At 43.6% G+C, this 20,219-nt stretch overlaps 1 protein-coding gene across 3 annotated transcripts; it reads right to left on the bottom strand.

Moving 5' to 3' along the window:
* Nucleotides 1-1,985: 1,985 nt before the first annotated feature.
* EOGT (EGF domain specific O-linked N-acetylglucosamine transferase) lies at nt 1,986-19,844 on the bottom strand. Of its 3 annotated transcripts, none has more exons than XM_064724160.1 (17): nt 19,339-19,844; nt 18,829-18,910; nt 17,787-18,011; nt 17,334-17,434; nt 16,670-16,778; nt 16,489-16,583; nt 15,345-15,449; nt 14,041-14,147; nt 13,419-13,522; nt 10,861-10,953; nt 10,159-10,230; nt 9,563-9,649; nt 8,424-8,492; nt 7,517-7,578; nt 6,360-6,479; nt 5,320-5,422; nt 1,986-4,949 (listed from the first exon to the last, which is right to left on the bottom strand). In XM_064724160.1, the coding sequence occupies exons 3-17, from the start codon at nt 17,994-17,996 to the stop codon at nt 4,803-4,805; spliced, it is 1,584 nt and encodes a 527-aa protein (XP_064580230.1). In that variant the 5' UTR covers nt 17,997-18,011; nt 18,829-18,910; nt 19,339-19,844; the 3' UTR covers nt 1,986-4,802. The 3 variants fall into 3 exon arrangements, with proteins under 3 accessions (XP_064580230.1, XP_064580228.1, XP_064580229.1); XM_064724158.1 differs by having other exon boundaries at nt 19,351-19,844; XM_064724159.1 differs by having other exon boundaries at nt 19,327-19,346.
* Nucleotides 19,845-20,219: the final 375 nt, after the last annotated feature.

Below are 20,219 nucleotides of genomic sequence, written 5' to 3'. Positions count from 1 at the left end.
GATTTGCAACCACATTCCCAGAAGGCTCCTGAGCTCCAAGCTTGAGAATGACTCTCTGCCTGTTTTACCCATCTGAAACCTTACACTTGTTCCTCTCTCATCCCCTGGGTGCCTCTCTCTCCCCTCAAACACAAAATGCTGCTTTCAGCTGTGCTGTTGGCACAGTTCAAACTGCAGGGTTTGGGTGAGGCAGCTGGGCTGGGCTGAGCCCTGGCACTGACCCAGGAGGGACCTGACCCATTCTGAGCAGGGCTTGGGGTGGTGCCTTGGTTTGAAAAGACAGGTGTCTGCTAAGGAAGGCAGGAGCCTCTCTTGAAATGCAAAATGTAAACACTCTCCCTCCAAATTATTATAATTTTAATTATTATAATTAATTATTATAATATTATTATAATTTTGACATTAAGGGGTTCTCAGGCAAAGATATGGGAGTAGGAATAACAGTTCTTTACTAGGGAAAGCAAAAATACAAATGTAGTAGCACAAACAATAACAAAAAATACCTTCTGCCAGAGTCAGAACACAACCTGCCCCCTGTGTGTCAGGGGGTGTCCCAGCCCCATCCCATGGGGCTCAGCCCTCCTGCAGTGCCAGCTGTGGCTCTGCTGCAGCAGGGATCCTGCACAAGGGGGGAGTTTTCCTCTGCAGCTCCAGGGCTGCTGCAGATGGGCCTGGGCTCCCTCTGGCCATGCAGGGCAGCAGAAAGCTGCTCCTCTGGCAATGCAGGGGGCAAAGGCTGCTGTGCTGTCCCAAACCTCAGATTGTATCCAAGCAGGAATGCTTGGCTCCTCCCCTGGGCGGAGCATCTCCCCATGGGATGCTGGGATTGGATCAGCCCTGCAGGGACACTCCCTGGCCATGGACAGCAGAGATCTCCTGGAGGGAGGATTCATTTGTGGGAGAGATAAAGCAAACTGCCCCACCTGGTTTTTACAAGTGGCCCATTAACAGCAGATAACTGCCCCATGTCTAGCAGATAATAGAACACACACCAACACACAGCCCCAGCCACACCTTGCATTTGCAGCCTGAGACAAGTGGCTCCCTGGAGCAGAGGCCAGACAATATTAAGGGAATAAAAGCAGGTAATTACTAAAGGCCTTCAACAGCTGCACCTTGGGCAGTCCAAAGCCTTCAAGAGGGGTTATACCCAAGATGGACAATGATTTATGAGTTTGATCCATTTACAGCTTCACGTAATTAATTTGCCCCCAGTTTACTCCTTCCCAATTCACTTTTGGGTGCCCTTGAGTTTCAGGCCTAGAGGAATTATCTGCTGTGAAGACAGTAGCTAACATTCTATATGGAGTTCAGAGTTATACACTAATGCAGTACAGGACTTGAAAAACACAAAAGCTGCAATCCTAAGGCATCAGTAGCACCCTCACACCCAGGCCTGAGGTGAGGATCTGAAATGGAAAAATGAGGAGAGTTCAAGGCTGAGCAACAAACCCCAACCTTCTGTGGCCATGTCAGAGCCAAAGCCAGAGGGGATTCCTTAGCAGTTCATTTATTTCAGGCAAAAAGCCCAATCCATGAGAAACGTGTGTTCAGAGCAGGGGAAGTAAGAGCTCAACTTAAGGCAAACACTGCAAATTGAAACAATTATTCAGTGTTGAAGTCAAACATTTTACCCTTCTGAGCACATAAAGCTCTCAAGGAGAACATTTTCTTCAGTTTATCTCCTTAAAAAAAAATCAGGATTAAGAGATATGCTAAAGCCTGAGTTATCTCATTAATGGTACTGGTAAGATTAACAGCAAGAATTAAATAATTCCATTATTACTTAATGGCCTTTAAAAATGTATTGCCTTAATATTTATAATCAGACCCTTTAAGATTAATAATGCTGACTTGCCACCTCCCCATCACAAGACATTTCTCACACTTACCCACCTTCCACAGAACCCTCCAAAGAAAAAACCTGAAATTTTTACATCTGACAAATTCTGAAGTAAGAAGGAAAGAAACCACATACATCCATAAATTATTTTTTTATTCTGAATCCAGCTCTTGGTTTACATTGCACAGGAAACACAGGCAATCCCAAAAGCATTCAGGACTTGCAACATTACACAAAGTCCCAAAACTGAATTCATCACACTGATGCCAAGCTGACCCTTAGACTCTAAACCTGGGTAAACTGGAGACCAAAAAAAACTTTTTAAAAATCAGAAGTAGCAAGGAACAAGATTCCCATGGTCTGTTAGGAAAACTTAACCCAGAGCTATATCCTGCCTGAAGTCTCATGGATTCCCCCAAATTCCAACTTCCAGACAGACCCAAGATGGTCCAGATGCTCTTCAAGCCACAATCCAGATCTCTGCTGTTGCCCAAACTCCCTCAGGATTTTCTGGCAAAACCCAAAAATCCAACCAAACCTCCTTCTGCTGCCAAGAAAATTTTGCGCTATTTGAAAAATTAATCAACACAAACAGTCTTTTCATCCTAGCAATATTAAACCATAAAGGCTGAATAACATGTTGGCCATCAACTGTTGACCCTGCACTCAAATTTGCTGAAGCTGGTGAATGTTGGCAGGATATTTTGCCCTTGGATGAGGTCCCTGCAGCCTCTCCTCCACACATATGTTCAACCATTTGTTTCAGTGATGACTTGAAAGAGCAGCTCCTCATTAGCTGCTCCTGTGCAGACCCCAGCACTCACCCACGGCCTTCAGCAGCATCACCTGCACCACAGGAACTGAAATATACACAAATGTTTTCACAAACCAAGCTTCCAATGCCCAGCACTAAAGCCAGCAGTGCAGGATGGCAGCATCACCTCTGAAAGATTCCTAAGTAAATAAACCTGAATGTCACTTTGGACCTCAGAACACCAGCCTGTCATGGCAGGAGAAAGCAGAGACACGTGGCTCCATACAATTAACAGTATTTAAAACATTTGCCTCTAAAACCTGGCAAACTACCAAAAATTTTACACTCTTTTTTTAATTAAAAAGCTTTTTATTAAAAAAATTATGTGCACAGTTCATAATTAAATGTCTTCTTTCCTGTGACTTGGTTTCATTCAAACACAGACATTTTACTGGCTTAAGTTTTATACAAATCCCACAAGGTAAAAACCCCAACAGACACATACAAATACAGGAGATGGTATTGCTCAAGGGATTTTTTTGTTCTCTCCCCACCTCATATGAAGAAGTGCAATTTTGCTTCTATGGTCCTTTAAAGTGAAACAGTTTTTTCCCCTCAGTAAAACAACACTCTCCAGGAAGAATTGCACCACATACACAAAATAAAAGAAGGTCTCAGCTCTGCCCAGCTTCCCCATGCACTGATTCAGGTCTGAGAGATCCATATGAAAATTGTGCTTACAGTAACTCATCCCCAGCAGCACAGACAGGGCAGTAAATGCACCCACACTCTGTGAAATTGCTGGGGAAGGGAAGTCAATACCATTCACAATTAGAGCAGTGAAATGTTTGTATTTACCAGAACTCTCCCGCTTTTCCGTACAAATGCGTGCCTGCCCCAGCCACCTGAACTGTGTGGCTGAACTGCAAGTCCAGCATGGGGATCCATTCCCCAGAAATCCATAATTTAACACAGAACTCTGGGGTTTTAACTCAAAGAACTCAATCTTCTAGACATCCTTCTGCCCCCACTTAAGACAAAAGAACTGCTACCTTTATTTTCCTCTCTAGAACATCTCAGCTCCAGGGGGAATTTCAAAAAGAACTCAGCTTTGGTTTAATATTCCCTTCACTGAAAACAGTGAACTGTGCTACTGGCTTTGGAAAGATTTCATTTAAAAAGTTTTCTGGAATAACTCCTCTTCAACGTTTTGAGGAAACAAGAGTATTAAAAATTAGGCTTTTAGTGACTCCAAGAACAAGGTTCCTCATCGGTTCCTCTCCTTTCAGCTGCAGCTGAAAGACACTCTACACATTCTATCATTTGTCCTTAAAAAAACTAGGCCGTTCCCTTTAGAATCCTCAAAAAAAATCAAGTTTCTTTCCAATTTGCTCAAGTTTTCCAATGCAGAGTGCTGGTTTTTGTGAAAAAGTAGGAAACACCCAGATCACCTGAAATTTTAAGTACTCACTTAGGAAAGTATTTACCTGCTCTGAGACAGAAAACTGACTGAGCCTACTGTGCAGACTTCTTGTATTGAAGCATTTATAACTACAGGGACAAGAGTCAAAGTTTATATTTAAATGCAAAATCATAAGACTGTGCTCTCTAATGTGAAAATGTTTCTAAATTTAAAGCAGAAGCTTGCAGTGTCTGCTGACCCTGGACCTACCCCAGAAAACCTTACATGAAATGGGTGGACATACCCTGGTATAAAGAGCATTTCAGAATCTGGAATGAAAAAATACAGTGCAAATAACCAGAAATAGTCTGAAAAATAAGTTTTACATATCAAAACCTCCCAGATTAGAAAGGAATTACAAAGTAGATGTATGGTGCTAAGAAGTTGTCTGACAAATGAACAATGGGTTATTTCCCTCACAGGGCGAAATTTATTTTTTTATGGGCATGTAGTGACAGGACAGGGGGGAATGGCTTCAAACTGACAGGGAGGGGGTTTAGATTGGATACAAGGGATAAATTCTTGGCTGTGAGGGTGCTGAGCCCTGGCACAGGGTGCCCAGAGAAGCTGTGGCTGCCCCTGGAAGTGTCCAAGGATAGTTTGGACAGGGCTTGGAGCAGCCTGGGACAGTGGAAGGTGTCCCTGCCCATGGCAGGGGGTGGAATTAGATTGTCTTTAAAATCCTTTCCAACCCAGGCCACTCTGTGATTAATTAAAAACAGTATTTCAGTCAGAAGTCTAATTTAGAATTCATCGTGTTTTACCCTAAATGGCCACTTTGAATGCTGTGAAACATGATTTGCAGCCAGAAGCACCAAGTACATAAATTCTTCCACATCAAAGGAGTAGTTTGTAAATTTTGGATGTTCTCCCAGTGTTGGGTGGTGTCCCTAGAAAAACAAGATAAGGACTTTTAGACAAAAAGATCAATACATGTTCCATTCAAAAAAGCAAGAAAAAAAATTGAGGATCTGCCATTTTAATTTATTATTTCTGATCCACTGATCTGCTCTGAGGCAAAAGAATCAGCAAAGGAACTGCATAACAGCCATGCTATGAATGGTTCATGGCCAATTAATTTCATTTCTCTTCTTCCCTCAACGATTAATATCAAATGATTTCTTAATCTGACCAGGGAAGTTATTTTGGCCTAAAGAATGAATATCATATTTCAAATACCAGAACACAGGTAGGTGAAGGAGGATAGCTGTGAATTCCTTCAGTTCCAGCACCTCACCCTTGCAGTGTGGCCACCATTACCTGATCCTGAGGGAATACTTTGTTCCTTTTCCTCCAGGTGATGTAATGGATGCCCCTCAGCCTTGCCAAATCCAGGTAACAACGTTCATCCTCACAATTGTATCTAGGGACAGGCAGAAAAAGCTTATTTACCTGCAGAGGTTATGCTGAAGTTACCAGGGTGAAACAGGAAAAATTTGAAATGTCTGTTGTCCAGTTGTAAGGCACCAAATATCATGGACAAATTCTGAACCAGCAAGGGCTGTTGTGGCCTTGGAGGCAGCTGGAGGCACATCTGCACATCAGACATGTCCCTGTCCAGCTGCAGCAGTTCTAGGACATGTGAAAAACAACCCCTGAGTTTCTGAACTTATTTGGAGAATGGACAAAAAACATTCTTAAGCCAAGCCTATGCTGCAAAACACCAGTCCTGCAGAGTTTCCCAGGATGGAGAATTCAGAGCCCTTTAAGAAGCATTCTGGATTTCTGCTTTGTTCTGTAGATTGGAGTGTCTGTTAACAACCCTACTTTGTGATAAAATATGTTTTAAAAAGAAGCTACAAGAGAAATGTAGGCAAAACACAACAACACAAAACTGACCTAGGCCAGCTGGTGCTCGTGTCCTGAGCAGAAAAAGGAGGATATAAAAACCTCCAGGGGGGTGCTAGCACATAATCAATTCATATCAATAATAGCCCTGCACATGCAGATAATCAGCTCACCTGCATCACCAAAACATCCTTAGATCTCAGACTGACCAGGCAGAGCCTGAGCAATGAGGTTTTCTCATTGTTTGCCATTTCCCCATTATATTTATGCCATGGAAGATTAAGAAATCACAGGCTAAGCCTGTATGATATAATTACACTGGATTTTATAATGAAAGCTTTCTCTGTTTTGATCCCCAGGAGAAGAGGCTGCCAAATATGAAATCTAAACAAGGCTGCAAGACAAACACTGGTGGTCAAATACCAGGAAGGGAGAGGCTTCATCAGCACACAGCAACAAACAGGAGCAGCTGTGTGTGAAATAGAGAGGGAAGGACAGACAGACAGACTTACAGCTCAAAGACAACAGCCCAGTCTGGCAGAAAGAGCAGGTGGGTCAGGCCAGCTCCATGTATCCCAATGAAAATATCAGAGTTGTGGGTAATTCTCAATTGCTCGGAAAATTCAAGCTCCCTGCGGACAACACAACAAAAGTGGTTAATAAAAAAAAATACAAAAAAAAAGATGATGTGGCAGCTCTATCCACCCCAGCAGAACATGGGGAAAGCACAAAAGTGGCTGAAGGGAATAATGGGAGAGGGAACTGATTTTTCAAGGAACAAAACTAAGGATCACAAGTGCTGCACCCAGCAGTAACTCAGCATGAAATGAAAGGAAATGCAGGCAGGTTTCAAAACATCACAAGAATTTGTTTCAAAAATACTTTGGTCAACTTAAAGTTTTTGAAAGTTTAAGGGTTTTTCTTTTTACTTGCCTTTAAAAAAATGCATCACTTAAAAAAAAAAAAAACAACACCACAAAACTAAGAACAAAATACCCCAAACAAAACCTAAGAACCCAGCATAAAACACCTGTTTCTGAACTGCACTCAGTGTAATGTAAAATACACAAATAAACATCAGCCCACTGTCTCTGTTTAGTCAAGAACATGGATGTATTAATGCTGATTTCTTTTCAATGTTCCTACATCATTCAGGACAGCTCCAGGTGGAGCTGCTGCCATCTGGGACAGGCATTCATTGTTTGGGAACTTCTCCTTCAGTCCATTTCTTCCTGGCACAGTGCCTGCTACACCTGGCACCACAAACTGACCTCAGCTGGTGTCCTCAGGGGCCACCAGAGCAGCAAATAATCAGAGTTATTATTGATTACCAAACTAAGGCTCATATAAAATTAAACACTGACATCATAGAAGAGAAACCTCTGCTCACACAGTTATTGCAGAGCAAAATGCAAAAACGTGATGGGAACACAGCTGGCTTTGGGAGAGGGAACAAAAGGGATTTCCAGCCTTGTTCATTGTTCATTCAGCTTTAACCTGAGCCTGCTAACCCAAACTAGTGCATTATGGAGTGGGTGTGCTCCACCAGCTCACCCAACACTTTTCCTTCCCAGTGCTGGGGTTTTGCCAGGTTATCCTGGGACAGACAGAGCTGGCAGCAGCCACAGGCAGGGGAGCTCCCTCACAGCTGCCTCCTCCACCAACTCACTTGTACTTGTAGTCCACCACCTTGACCTCCAGCGTTGACACTGTTTTCAAAGCATTCACAAGCTGGGGAGAACAATAAAAACACAAGGATTTGGTGTCCTCCCTCACTTAATTGCTCCCTTGCACTCCTGACCTGGTGAAGATAAAACCAACTTCTATAGGTTTTATCTCCTTCATAAAACCAATGTCTTTGCCATTTTACCAGAACACAAACTATGAGCAGCAGTGGAGGCATCAGCTGAGGACAGCCCAGCAGGAAAAGCACAAATCCTTTGCTCTGTCTGCTCTGCCACTGAGCTGCTGCATCTCACCAGCCTCAGTTTCTCCCTACATAAGGTGGGGATGACAATCCCAATTCATTTTTGTCAGGCTCACAGTAAAGAAAGAAAGCAGGTATGAAAACATTAAATAATATAATTTTACCATGAAAAAAGCTTTTACACAAGTCCATGAAGTTGCATGATTCAAAACCATAAATCAATATGAAAATTCATTATGTTCTGAGTGCACAAACAAGGGCTTGTGCTTTTCAATCTGCAGGCATTACAAAGGGTTTTGTTAGACTTCAACACTGGAGATGCTATAAATAAAAGGAATAATTTGAAAGTGAAATAATTTCATTTTATCAGAGGATCTGCAGTGTCTGTTTGCTCAGAGGAAATACTTTTAGTATTACATTTGTAGTCTTCCACTGGATCTTTAGAAAGGGCAGCAAGGTTCAGTGTCTGGGGTACAGAAATTGAGACTGCCTAGAAGACATTTCAGAACAAATTAATATAAACATTGGACATATTTATCCAAGATTTGCCAGAAAATAGATGTCTTGGCTGTACCTGAACAAAAAAAATCAACCCAATAAGCAAAATTTAACTTCTAATAAATATTTTTAAAGATACAAAGAGCCACACCTCATTCTGGTTTAATATTTTCCGGTAATCTGTGCTGCGGGCGAGGATGGTGACTCGAATTTTCCCATCCTAAAAAGAAAGAAGCAGCAGTGTATTAGCTAAGAGGCAGCCCTCACAAGAAAAACAATCCAAAATTCTTCCATTACTACTTCTGGCAATTATTTGAGCAACTAAATATGCTCCTTCCACATGTAATGGTGTAACCACCTTAAAATGCACATTGTATTTTCTGACAGATTCAAAGCATCAAAAACTTTGTGAAATTTGGATTATTAACCAAGAACTAAATATTTTCTGAAATATTTCTTTTATTCAGTACAAAAGAGCCTTTGTATTACACATTATCTGGCAGTTTTTGAAAGCAGGAAAGCAGCTTTCTGGATGGCTTGCGCACAAGTTCCTTGGGAAAAAAAAATATTTTACTTCTATAACAGCTCCTCCTTTTACCTCTTTTAATTAATTGGACTCACAGGGGCGAGCGCTCCAAGTGAAATAAAGAGATTTAACTGCATGGCTCCCATTAGTGTCAGCAGGAGAAGCATAACTAAATGCCTGTGCAGAGCTCTGAATGTGCCCCTCAGCAATAATTTGTGGGCCTCTCTCCAGCAGAGACTTCAACCAGCCCAGAGCTGCCCTGGCCACCAAGGCAACGTGCAGAAACCATCAGGGTGAGCAGGAGGGAAGCCCAGAGCAGCCAGATGGTGCTGGGCAAGCGTGGAAGGAGCAGGTTCCTGTGTTTCCAGCTCTGATCCCAGCTCAGCAGCATCCTTGATAAAGGGCAAGCTCTGCTCTGCTCTGTGGGATTCCCATTGCTGCCACATGGAACTCGTGTCTGATTTAAATAGGAGGGACACAAAGGCCTCCAGCACAGGGAATGGACACAGGGATGAGACCCTCAGGTTGGAAGGAGAAAGCCCTAAAGTCTGTCCTACAGAAATAAGACATAAGGGCAACTCCCACAAACATACACAAATGTTCTCTGAAGGTGTTTACAGGGAAAACCAAGCCCTGAACATCACAGGAAAGGACAAAAAGTTCACAGGTACACCCCCATTCCCCACTGGGCTCAGTTTGCCACGGCTGTTCTCTGGCAAGAGCCACCAGCTCCACACTGCAGCTGCTTTATGCAGTCATCACACCTTGGGTCCTTCCTGGGTGATATTTAATCTGTGCAGCACATGCTGAGAAAAGGCTCTGAACAGCCCCGTGCCGTGGCAGCCAGAGATCTGAAATTAAAAAAGGAACTGTTAATACACAGGGTTATTTCACTCAGAAAACTGAGCTTTGTGATCAGGTTTTTAACATTCTTGTGGAACAAAAGCCCAGTATCATGCACTGTGCTATTCACTGCAGCACAAGTGGCACTTTCATTTAGAAGGAAATGTAACTCCAGTGCTAGAGCCTGAGTGTGTGAGCTAATGCCCTCAGGGAAGTCTGACTGTGCTGAAGCTCTTGTGCTCTGCAAAAACACCAGTTAGCTCACAGTGCCCACCCATTCAAGGGGAATAATTTGCACCTCCTGAGCTGTGACACAGGAGACTGCCGGGATAACTTTAAAATCCCAATCTTTAGGGAAGATCATTCCATTGGAGCTGGAGCCTTCACTGCAGTGTATTTAATTATATTGGAGGGATTTCCCAGCTCAGATGGGGAGGGAGGGGGGGGATGGATGGATGGATGGATGGATGGATGGATGGATGGATGGGTGGATGGATGGATGGATGGAGGCACTCACCAGAGGGGTGTTATAGAACAATCCATACCGCATCCGAGGCAGCAGAGAGAACACGGCTTCCTTAAAGCACACCTGCAAGGGGATCACCAGGAGTCACCCCCACTGCTCCTCCCCAGCCCATTCCCTGCCAGCCCTGCTCCTAACGAGGCAGCAATCACTGCTCCTGCCAAGGAACAGAACAAAGATCCCAAAGGAGCTCTCCTTCGGGACCTACAAGTGTGGGAAGAGGTGATGAAAGCACCCCCAAGCAGAACAAACATGGACTAAAGAGAAGGAAACCAGTTAGGGAGTTTAGACTAGATTGACGAGGCTGAAATTAGCTCTGAATGGATGCATTTTTTGGTGTAAATTTTTTTTAATGATAAGCAGCAGGAATGCCAAGAGTTACAGAAGGAAATAAACACCTCAGGAGGAATCAGAAGACTTCAGAAAGACTATTTGAAAACCCTTAACTTCAGTTGGGAGTCCTGCAGAAGGACACAAAAGTTAAGTCCATCTATATAAAGGACAGACACATCACAGAATCAGGTTACAGTTCTGTGTCTTGTTTCTAAGGCAGAATACTCATATTACATAAATTAAACATTAATGGAAAAGTATCAATGCTTTCCTCTGGAGCACCCATAACTGCAAGAAGCTTCAGATGTTGTCATGTTTGCTCCCTAGTGACTATGAATTAAAACAAAATATAGAATTCCATACCCTTTTAGAGTCAAAAGTTTTCAAGTGAATTATTTCATAGTCAGTAAATGCCTTCCATGTCTCACTGAACAGGTCACCGTAGCCATATGAGCTCTAGGAAGAAAGCAAAGAAAACAAGGGCACAACAATTACAAAAATGCATATTAGAACCTCTCTTCATGATTTACAGGTCCTGTATATGAGTTTTAATACAGTTAATATGTGCAACACCACCACAGGACTCAAGGCAGCCTAGCACAGAACACAGACATTACCCAGCACCAAACTCTGTGTTTGCACTGGCAGGTAACTCAAATTACCTCTCAGGTGGTTAATTTTTAATAAAAACTTCTACAAATTAGCAAACTAGACAATTTCTTCAGTAGCAGATTATAATTTCTGAGTTAGGAGTGCGAATTACTTTTCCCAGAGTCAACAGAACACAAGTTAAATTTGAAGCAACACAAACACAGGGATGGTGAGAGGCCTAAATCTCAACTCCTGAGATTAAAAAAAAAATAAACCACCAGGGAATTCAAGTGCAGCACTGAAGTCTGAGGTAACAAGTCACAGCAAGCTTGTTTTGCATTTGCCTGTTTTGGGATTGTCACTTGCATAAGGCACCTGTATCACAATCTGATGGCAATGATCTGATTTGATGGAACAAACACCTGGGGGTTTCTATAGAGAGCAGTAAAATCCTTCATTCTGTGGGGAGCTTTTAAAGAGCCATCAGCAGGGCTCCTGCCTTCCATCTGTCACCTTTCCTGCCCATCCCAGGGCTCAGTCACCACCTCTGGCTCTTGCAATGCAATTAAATGTGCCCTCATTAGCCCCGGTGCAGGTTCTCACTAAAGATTCCTTTCAGCTCTGGGGCCAGCTCAGGCTGCTTGGAAAGTTGTGTAGAAACATTCTAAATATGAGATTTGAAAATAGGATTACAAATGATAGCAGGGGAGAAGAGATATCTGGTGAAATGTAAAAGAGTCTAAAGGGCACTAGATTTCCTTTGGTTAAAGAGGCCTTCCTTGTGCTCTGCCATTAGTTATTAATGAATTTTAGAATCCAGACTCCCTTCTGGCCATGTATTACAAGAACTGCTCTCCCAGATTAGAAGTGGAGAAGTGATGAAAGCACCACTCTCTAACCCTCTTTGCTCTCCTTAAAAGTGCTTTATAAACATTTCTTCCCTGCATTCACAGTGATCTGCACATCAACACCCAGTGGAATTCCTACTCATTTTCTGCTTTGTTTAACCTACATCTAAGGGCAATACTCTTTAATAAGAACAGTAGGTAGGAAGTATGGCCAAATCTAATTACATCAAGTTAAAAAAAAAAGAGAGAATGAATAATAAGCTCAAGTGCACCTTTTGATGAGCACAGACAGATCATCAGCAGCTGACTGGTGCCATCACCTGGTTTTACATAGCAATGAACTCCAGCTGCCTGGGCAGGTGATGCTCATTTAAAGTGATAACAGTGTGGCACTGCTTTGAATGGTACAGCTGAAAGAGTTATTTGATTCTGCCATATAAGACAATGAGCTGCTTTTCAAGTAATTTGCAATGCTGTCTGACACCTGATCTTGTCAGAAAGCCACCAGAGCTGGATTAACAGGTCCTGTGCAACATCTGAGAGATGGCACTGATTTTAGTTTTAAAATACAATAGAATTAGAAAAAAAATAGTTTCTTCTAGCCAAACAGGTTTCTCATTAAACAGCAAGCAGGAGATATTTGCAGTTCTCTATTGAAGTTTAGCTGTCCTAGCACTAAATGCTCAGAGAGAAAACTCAACAATTTATGATCACAGAACAGATGTGGTACAGTGATATATTCAAGAACTGTTATTTCTGGACCTAATTATGCACTTTATCTGGCATATTACAAATTGCCCCCTTGTTTTTTATTTAGTTTAAAACCCTCCTACACAACTTAAATACTGTCCAATAAAACTAATATTACTCAAACACAGTAATTAATGGTTTCAACTCAGCAGCACAGCAGAAACAGCCCCACTTAAAAATGTGTTTTATGTTATCATGGCAATGTGAGAGGTGACTGAGGGAAGTAACTGCAAGAAGGCTACTTAAAGGAATTAAATATTAAACTCTGGTTTAATATATATAAGGATTTAATTTAGCTGTTTTCTTTGCTAGAGGCTGCACATTACTGATTTACAAACATGCAAGACTGCATTTCTTTTTAAATATAGAAAAAACAGTTGAGCAAATCTACTTCTATATTCCAAGAGAAAAAAAAAAAAAGATAACAATACCAGTTAAGACTTCAAATTCTACAAATCAGAAATACTGATCAGATTATTTTTGAGGCCACACCAAAAAAAAGCATAACTACATGCTAGCATAGCTGAGCATTCCAACAGCACATGGTTTATCATAGAAAATCTGTTCTCTAACTATTCTCTAATGCACCTGCATTAAAAGAATCCAGAATTTTATCAGTTCCACATGGCTGTGGCCACAAGAGAGCTGAGGATTGGCTACCAAACCTTTCAGAGCCTCTATAAAGCAGAAATACAACCCATCAGAAATACGTTAAAAGCAGAGCAGACTTACAGTGTCCCACATGACTATGTTGACATCAGTACTGAAGGAATTATTGATATGCTGGGTAATGTAAAGATTGACAAAGTCACAGAAGTGATGGTACATATTAACACCTGGAAAAGAAAGAATTGTTAGCAAAACACTGCATTACTTGCTCTATTTTTATTAGTTTATGCAGGTTAGCATCCTGCATTTTATATTAGCTTCCCCTGCTTCTGACTCCTTGAATCCTCCTAATACACCCTAAAAAGAACCTCTAAAAGGAAGGAATCAAGGAAAGAAATCTGAGGTAAAATGTGTTTTTTTAAAAAAACAGAGTTAGAAGAATGGCCAAAAGAAAGAATAAGATGAGCTTCATGTGCTGTTTCTCTTCACAGTCTGCAGCTGAAGGATGTGAAAGGATCTCCTGCTTCAACACAGCCCAGTCAGGCACAGGGAAAATGAGAAGTGGCCTTAGGACAGCTCTGGTTCTGCTTTAGTGGGGCTGGGGAAGCTCTGGGACCACAGGACAAACTTGCACTTTCACAGCAGCCCAAGCCATCCCTCAGGTGCTCTCTTGTTCATTCTTGGTGCACAAAAATGTCCATGAAACAGAGGAGAAACAAAAAAATAAACTAAAGATACCAATTACCTGCATCTAATTTCATGAAGTATGTTGGCTTTTCAATAACAATGTCACACTTCCCATCCTCTAGAGGCCTGAAGTCTAGTGCAGTGAATGTCTGGAGTTCTGCAAACCTAGAGAGATTCAATCACACAGAATATGCTTTGACATCAACACTCTTAAACCAGTGTACTTCCCATGTCTCAGATTTAGCAACTGTCCTTCCTGTCCATTTCAGTTAACAGGACTGCTGGAAACTGATGGAGTCTGACAATTAAAATTATTTGAAATTATAATGGAATGTTCTTCAGGGCTTCTAGAGGTTAAACACTGCCTTTGATCTCAGGAGTGAGCAGCACCTTTGATCTCCAAATCAAGGCAGCAGGGATGTAACAAAGAGCCTCAGAACCTGGATCTGTGGCTTCACTCAACTTGATCTGCCTTGCCAGAGACACTTCAGTGAGATTTCCATGCTTTGGTTGGAATAAAGAATGTAAAGGCAGTATTTATTGTTCCTGCATCTAAACAAGGATGAGCAGCTGTGATGACAATAGCAGGTAGAGGAGAAAATCCTCCTCAGCAGCAGTTCTTGACTTAAATTAAACATCAATGAAAAATGGAGGAAGAAAAAGAAAATACAAACAAAGCATCAGAATGAATTATTGCAAGGATCTTAATGGCTCCAGTTCCTTCATCAATTGACTGGCAAGGCAGCTTTGAAGTGCTAACATGCAAACTGTGATGCTCTGCACTTCCTACTCAGCCTGTGGACTCAGCCCACCCCACATTCCCAGCCCAGGGATCCCCAGCACATCCCCATCATCCTCACCAAGGGGAGAGGATCCCCAGCACATCCCCATCATCCTCACCAAGGGCTGTGGGACCCCCAGCACATCCCCATCATCCTCACCAAGGGGATGGGGAACCCCAGCACATCCCCATCATCCTCACCAAGGGCTGTGGGAACCCACAGAAGGGCACCTAAGCAGAAAACAATCACCCCTCCCACACCCAGATCAGGCACAGCACCAGCACCTGGCCCAGAAAACACCTGAACTTATAAATTACAAGTTACAGCTTCCAATTGCAAGGTGTTTTCACACCTTTTGCTGCTGCAAGTGAGGCAGGACACAATTACACCCAGTGGGGATCAGAGTTTCTGCAGAGATCTAATTGCCAGAGGTTTCCAATGTCAGCTCTCAAACTGACCCCAGAAGGAGCAAGTCTTTCCTCAGTATGAAATCCCCCACACACAGCTGGGAATGCCAATGATAAAAATAAAAAATAATTAGCAAATTAACGTGGAAGCAGCCCTGAGAAGAGATTCTTACCAAGACTGCAGAGGGCTCTTGCGTTGACCTTCAGCCAAAAATGCCTGAACATCGAGGGTACAATGACCACCAATTTCTCCCTTCTGGAAAAAGTCTTCTTTGAATCTAATGCAAATTAGAAAAAGTCCATCAGCCTTTGTGCAACAGTGCCCTGCAATCTCAATTACACACTCAAGCCAGTGCTGCTTAGTCTCAGTTCAGCAAGGCTCTTCACACATATTTAAAACTTGAGTATTTTCCTCAGTGTAAATCAAGAACTTCCCACAACCTCCAAATAACCATAGTGGTGTCCTTGAAGGTGTAGGCATCATCTTAAAAAGCAGCACTAATCCACCCAGAATGTTATTAAGAATTATTTACACATACCCACATAAGTAATTTAATCAAATTTTATTTCATTACAGTGATGCTTCACAGGACCATCAGTTGGAGTTCTTGTTTGTTTCTAAGAATTTCTTACTGAAATTTACCTCAGATTTCACAACCCACTTTGCTACCCAAGGATGTTACATGACATATGAAGAGTGAGATGCAAGAACAAATTTCATGAAAACAAGTTGCCAGGTAAAGGAATTGCCTAAATTAGTTTTCAGGACAGGCTGTGATGATGACAAAACCCATTCTGAAGGGTAATATCAGTCTCAGTCATGAACCAGACCAAGACACTGACTTCAAAGACAAGTCAGAGGGTCACACCAGCACCACTGGTAGGGTTTTTTCATCCAGTTTCCAATATGTAGCTTTTAAATTCAGGATGTAGAAGATTTGGGTTCAGATCTCTCATCAGTCACTCAGTATCTAAAAATGCAGCTCCTGGATCTGCTATAAGGGCACAGGAAATGTCTTGGTTCCTCAGACAAAACCAATTGTATTTTGCACATCATCTGATCAAGGAAGGACATGACTGAAGACACAGAAACATGTTCTCTTCCCTCAGGGAGGATTTCAATCACCAGCAGCAATGAAGAGGGGCAAACCTTTACAGGGCTTCAGCAGCAAGCCTCTGATCAGCAGTGAAACTGCTGGCAGGGAAAAGTAAAACAAGTAAAACCCCTAGCAACAAGGAAACCAGCTTTGTTAAACCAATTCTCAAACCCTTTTCCCTGCCATCCCATTTCTGCTATAACCCAGGCAAACCAGAGACCTGTCGTGGTTTCTCTTCACAGCTCGTAAATCAATGTACAGGTTTGTTGCTCTGCAGTGCTGAAGGTACTGGGAGCAGGTCAGAGATGAATCCCCCTGTTAAGAACAAGTAGAATCCTGTCAACGACAAAAATGATTTTTAAAAACAAGCGCAAAGCATCAGATCTGTCAGAAATACCTACTGTTGCTGCAGGCTTGCAGTGGGTTTTCACTTCACTGAGCCTCTCCTGAACATACCCAAAGTCTGCTTGTTTCCAGAATATCTGCTGGGCTGTCTCAATGTCATTTGCCCTGGTGTGTGAAGGAAAGAGGAAACAAACCAAGGTTGCTCAATTCTAGTAATAACTTCAACAGAACACATTTTTCCACTGAAAGTGGAACAGAGGAACCAGCCAGTTACTTTATTGGCATTTAAGATGCCAAAACAGGAAGCACTTATCAGCTGCATGCAAGAGAAAACATCAATGACAATTTAATTTAAAGTTATTCTCCCCTAAAAGGGTACACATTTTTTTCTACATTTTTTCCTCTGTTTTTAAAGCTAAGAAAGGAAATACAGCTATTTTAGGACTCTGAATTCAAGGCTACATCAGAATAATGAAAACATTCTGGCAGGAAGCATTTCTAGCAGTATTTTCTTCCTTAAAAAGTTAATTTTTTTAAATCATGTTGAAAGGCTCATTATGCATAAATACACACATTATATATATATACACACACAGGTGTCCACAAAAAAAAAATCACACTTTAAATATTACCATAATGCTTGCTTCACTGCCATATCAAAGTGAGCACTACACTATTTTTTTACCACAATGTACAGTAGACATTTAAAATTAAACTTACCACCCAGTTTCAACATAATCACACACTGGGTAACTGAACCTGTTCTCTGATCTGCAAGATTTCTCATAACCCCAGCAGGATTTTAGTTTCTTCAAGTGTTTCTGCAACACAGAATGACTGAATCAGGTTTTGCAACAGGAAGATGGGAAATGACTTAAGTAAGCTGTTAGCTTTTAAATGACATCTTGCTCATAAATCTTGCATAAAAGGGCTTTTGGTTTGGTCTGTTTTCAAACAGAGTTTGAGAAACAACACCCAGATTCCTCATGCACAGCAGAGGCTCCAAAGTGGTCACACATGCACATCAATGTCACTCTTGTCTTTTATAGATTCTAACACAAATCCTTTCCCTGACTAATTGGCAAGGAAACCAATTAAGCACCATCTTTAACTGCTGCAACAAATCACCCCAACAGGACATTTGGACAAACAAACAGGAAAAAGGAAACTTACTTTATATGGGCAAAGAGGGTCCTGCTTGCAGATGTCAGCAACATGCTGGTTATTGTGCAGAAAGTAGGGGATGTGCTCATCTGGCAAGTTGATGGCTTTGTAGCTGTACAATGGCTCTTCCTGGATGTTTGGGAATTCAGTAGGATTTTCAGCTTGGGAATTAGCCAGGATTTCTTGCAGTAGCAATCCAAACACAAGCAACATAAACATGGCAACCTGCGAGTTCTGTGATTTATAAATAAAATAGAAAACAAAAAAGAAATTAACGTTCAAGCACACAGGACAAAATTCAGTCAGAGTCAGACATACAGTCAAAGAATTTGTACTTGCATTTCTGGGGTGGTTTCTTTTTCCTGTGAAGACCAAACTTTCACTGAGAGGCCAGACTGCTCAACCTCAGGATTATCTTTGAATCATTAGTCATTGAGTGTTATTATGCACTACAAACTCCCAGTCAAGCTAAAATGGGTGTGTTTACTTTAGCTAAATGCCAAGGGATCCTGAGAGTTCAGTGTGGAAACCAAGTATAGAGCCTGCAATATCCAGTGAGAAGGGAAAAAAAGTACAAGAGCTGGGGGGGAGGGGTGAGAAAAGAAGGATTTTTAGTTTTAAAATAAGTATAAAAAAACATATTCTCCATTTTGAACTAATAATTGGCAGAGGGAAAAATAGGCAGACACAAATAGACAGTCACGGCTAAGTCTTACAGGATGCCTGTTTTTAGTGCTTAACATCATGTTAAAGAAACTTGACTACAGAGTATATTCTATATATAATTTTATACATAATAGAAGTGTATTTATATATATACACATATACACACACAGGCCCACACATCTGTGTACCCTAAAGCTGATTGCATTCCTTCCTGCTAACACAACCTTCTCATCTAACACCTCTGCTTTGAACCATTAAACTTTCAGAGGAAATGTATGGCCTGTATCTAAACTCCACCTTTTTTGGCGTTATAATTTGCTAAAATTTGCATGCTTGCTTTCAAGTGAAGCCTTTAGCAAAATTCCTGCGATACAAGCAGTTTTACCTGTTTGGTTTGAGAGGAACCGCTTCAGCTTTCCCAGGTACAGAAACCTGGAGCGGGGGAGGAAGGTGGAATTGGGTACGTCCTGAAAAAGGAGATTTGCTCAGTATCCTGCTCCTGGGGACACTGTCCTGCTCCTGGGGACAGTTCCCAGCAAGGAGAGCAGCTGGCACAGCCCGGGCACGGCGCTGACCCCGCTCTCGGGTCCTTTCCCCGCACACAGCCGGGGCTCGGGCTGTTTCACACGCATCCCCTCTCCCATCACCAACCCGGCCGTGGCCGCAAAACACGCGGCCCTTCCCCAACCCTGGGGCTGTCACTCGGGGAAGGTGCCCGGCATCCTGAGCCAGGCCGTGCTGGGTTCTGTGATAGACCCAGAACCAGACCCAGACCCGGCCCGGTCGGACCTGGTGCCTGACCCACGTTTGTCACACCCGCACTGGACCCGACACCGCCGCCCCGCCTTGCGCTCCCCTGCCCCGGCACAGCATCGCATCTCACCGCGTGTTTTACCGCGTATCTCACCGGGTGTTTATCTCCCCGGGTGTCTCAGCCCCGCGGGGCCCGAGGAGCCCCGCGGCCCACGGGACCGGCCGCTGCTCCTGTTGGGCGCTCGCCGCCGGCCTCAATCCTCATGTCCGGGGGCAGCGCTCGACGCGGCCCCGCCGGGCTCCGAGCGGGTGCGAGGGAGGAGCGGGCGGCTCCGCCGGGACCGCCCCGCCCGGGGCGGTGGGAGCCGGGCAAGGAGGGAAGAAGGGAAGGCAGGGAGGGAAGGAGGAGCCGCGGGCCGGGGCGGAGGCGCAGCGCCGGGCGCGGGTCGGGCTCGGGCGGCGCGACTCGGCTCAGGTGGGGCCCGCAGTGAGGGCACCTGCCCGCGGGGAGCAGCGGCGGAGCAGCCGCTCCTTCCTTCTGCTGCCGGAAATTAAGCGCTGCCGGCCGGGGAGCGGCGAGCGCAGGATGCGGAGGAAAAGGGCCTTTTCCTGCCGCGGCCCGGCAGGAAGCGCAGGCTCCGGCACCCCATTGTTGCGGGCGGCCCCCCGAGCCCGGGCCGGCAGCGGCGGGGCTGGGACAGCCGCGGGCACGGCAGAGGCTCGGCGGTGCCTCCCCGCTGCCCCTGGCCCTGCCCGCACCCCGGCCTGACCCAATTCCCGCAGTGACGAGCGCCGGGGGAGGCACAGGCGCCAACACCGAAGAGCTTTGAATCCTCCCCACAGCCCAGACCTCCTCTCCCTCGTTCCCAGGTGGGAAACGAGGAACAAACGCTCAGCCCGAGCCGGAAACCTGCGAGAGATGCTGACCCCGCAGGGACACCGCTTACCTGAATAAAGGAAATTAGTCTGAATTTCACATTATCCACAACCCCATCGCTGCGGTGCATTTAGAAATAAAGCAGC

The sequence above is a fragment of the Zonotrichia leucophrys genome, chromosome 12 (genome assembly GCF_028769735.1).
Source record: "Zonotrichia leucophrys gambelii isolate GWCS_2022_RI chromosome 12, RI_Zleu_2.0, whole genome shotgun sequence".
Taxonomy (NCBI): Eukaryota; Metazoa; Chordata; class Aves; order Passeriformes; family Passerellidae; genus Zonotrichia; species Zonotrichia leucophrys.
Note: the sequence above shows the minus strand (reverse complement) of the source record. Positions and strands in the feature narration are given on the sequence as shown.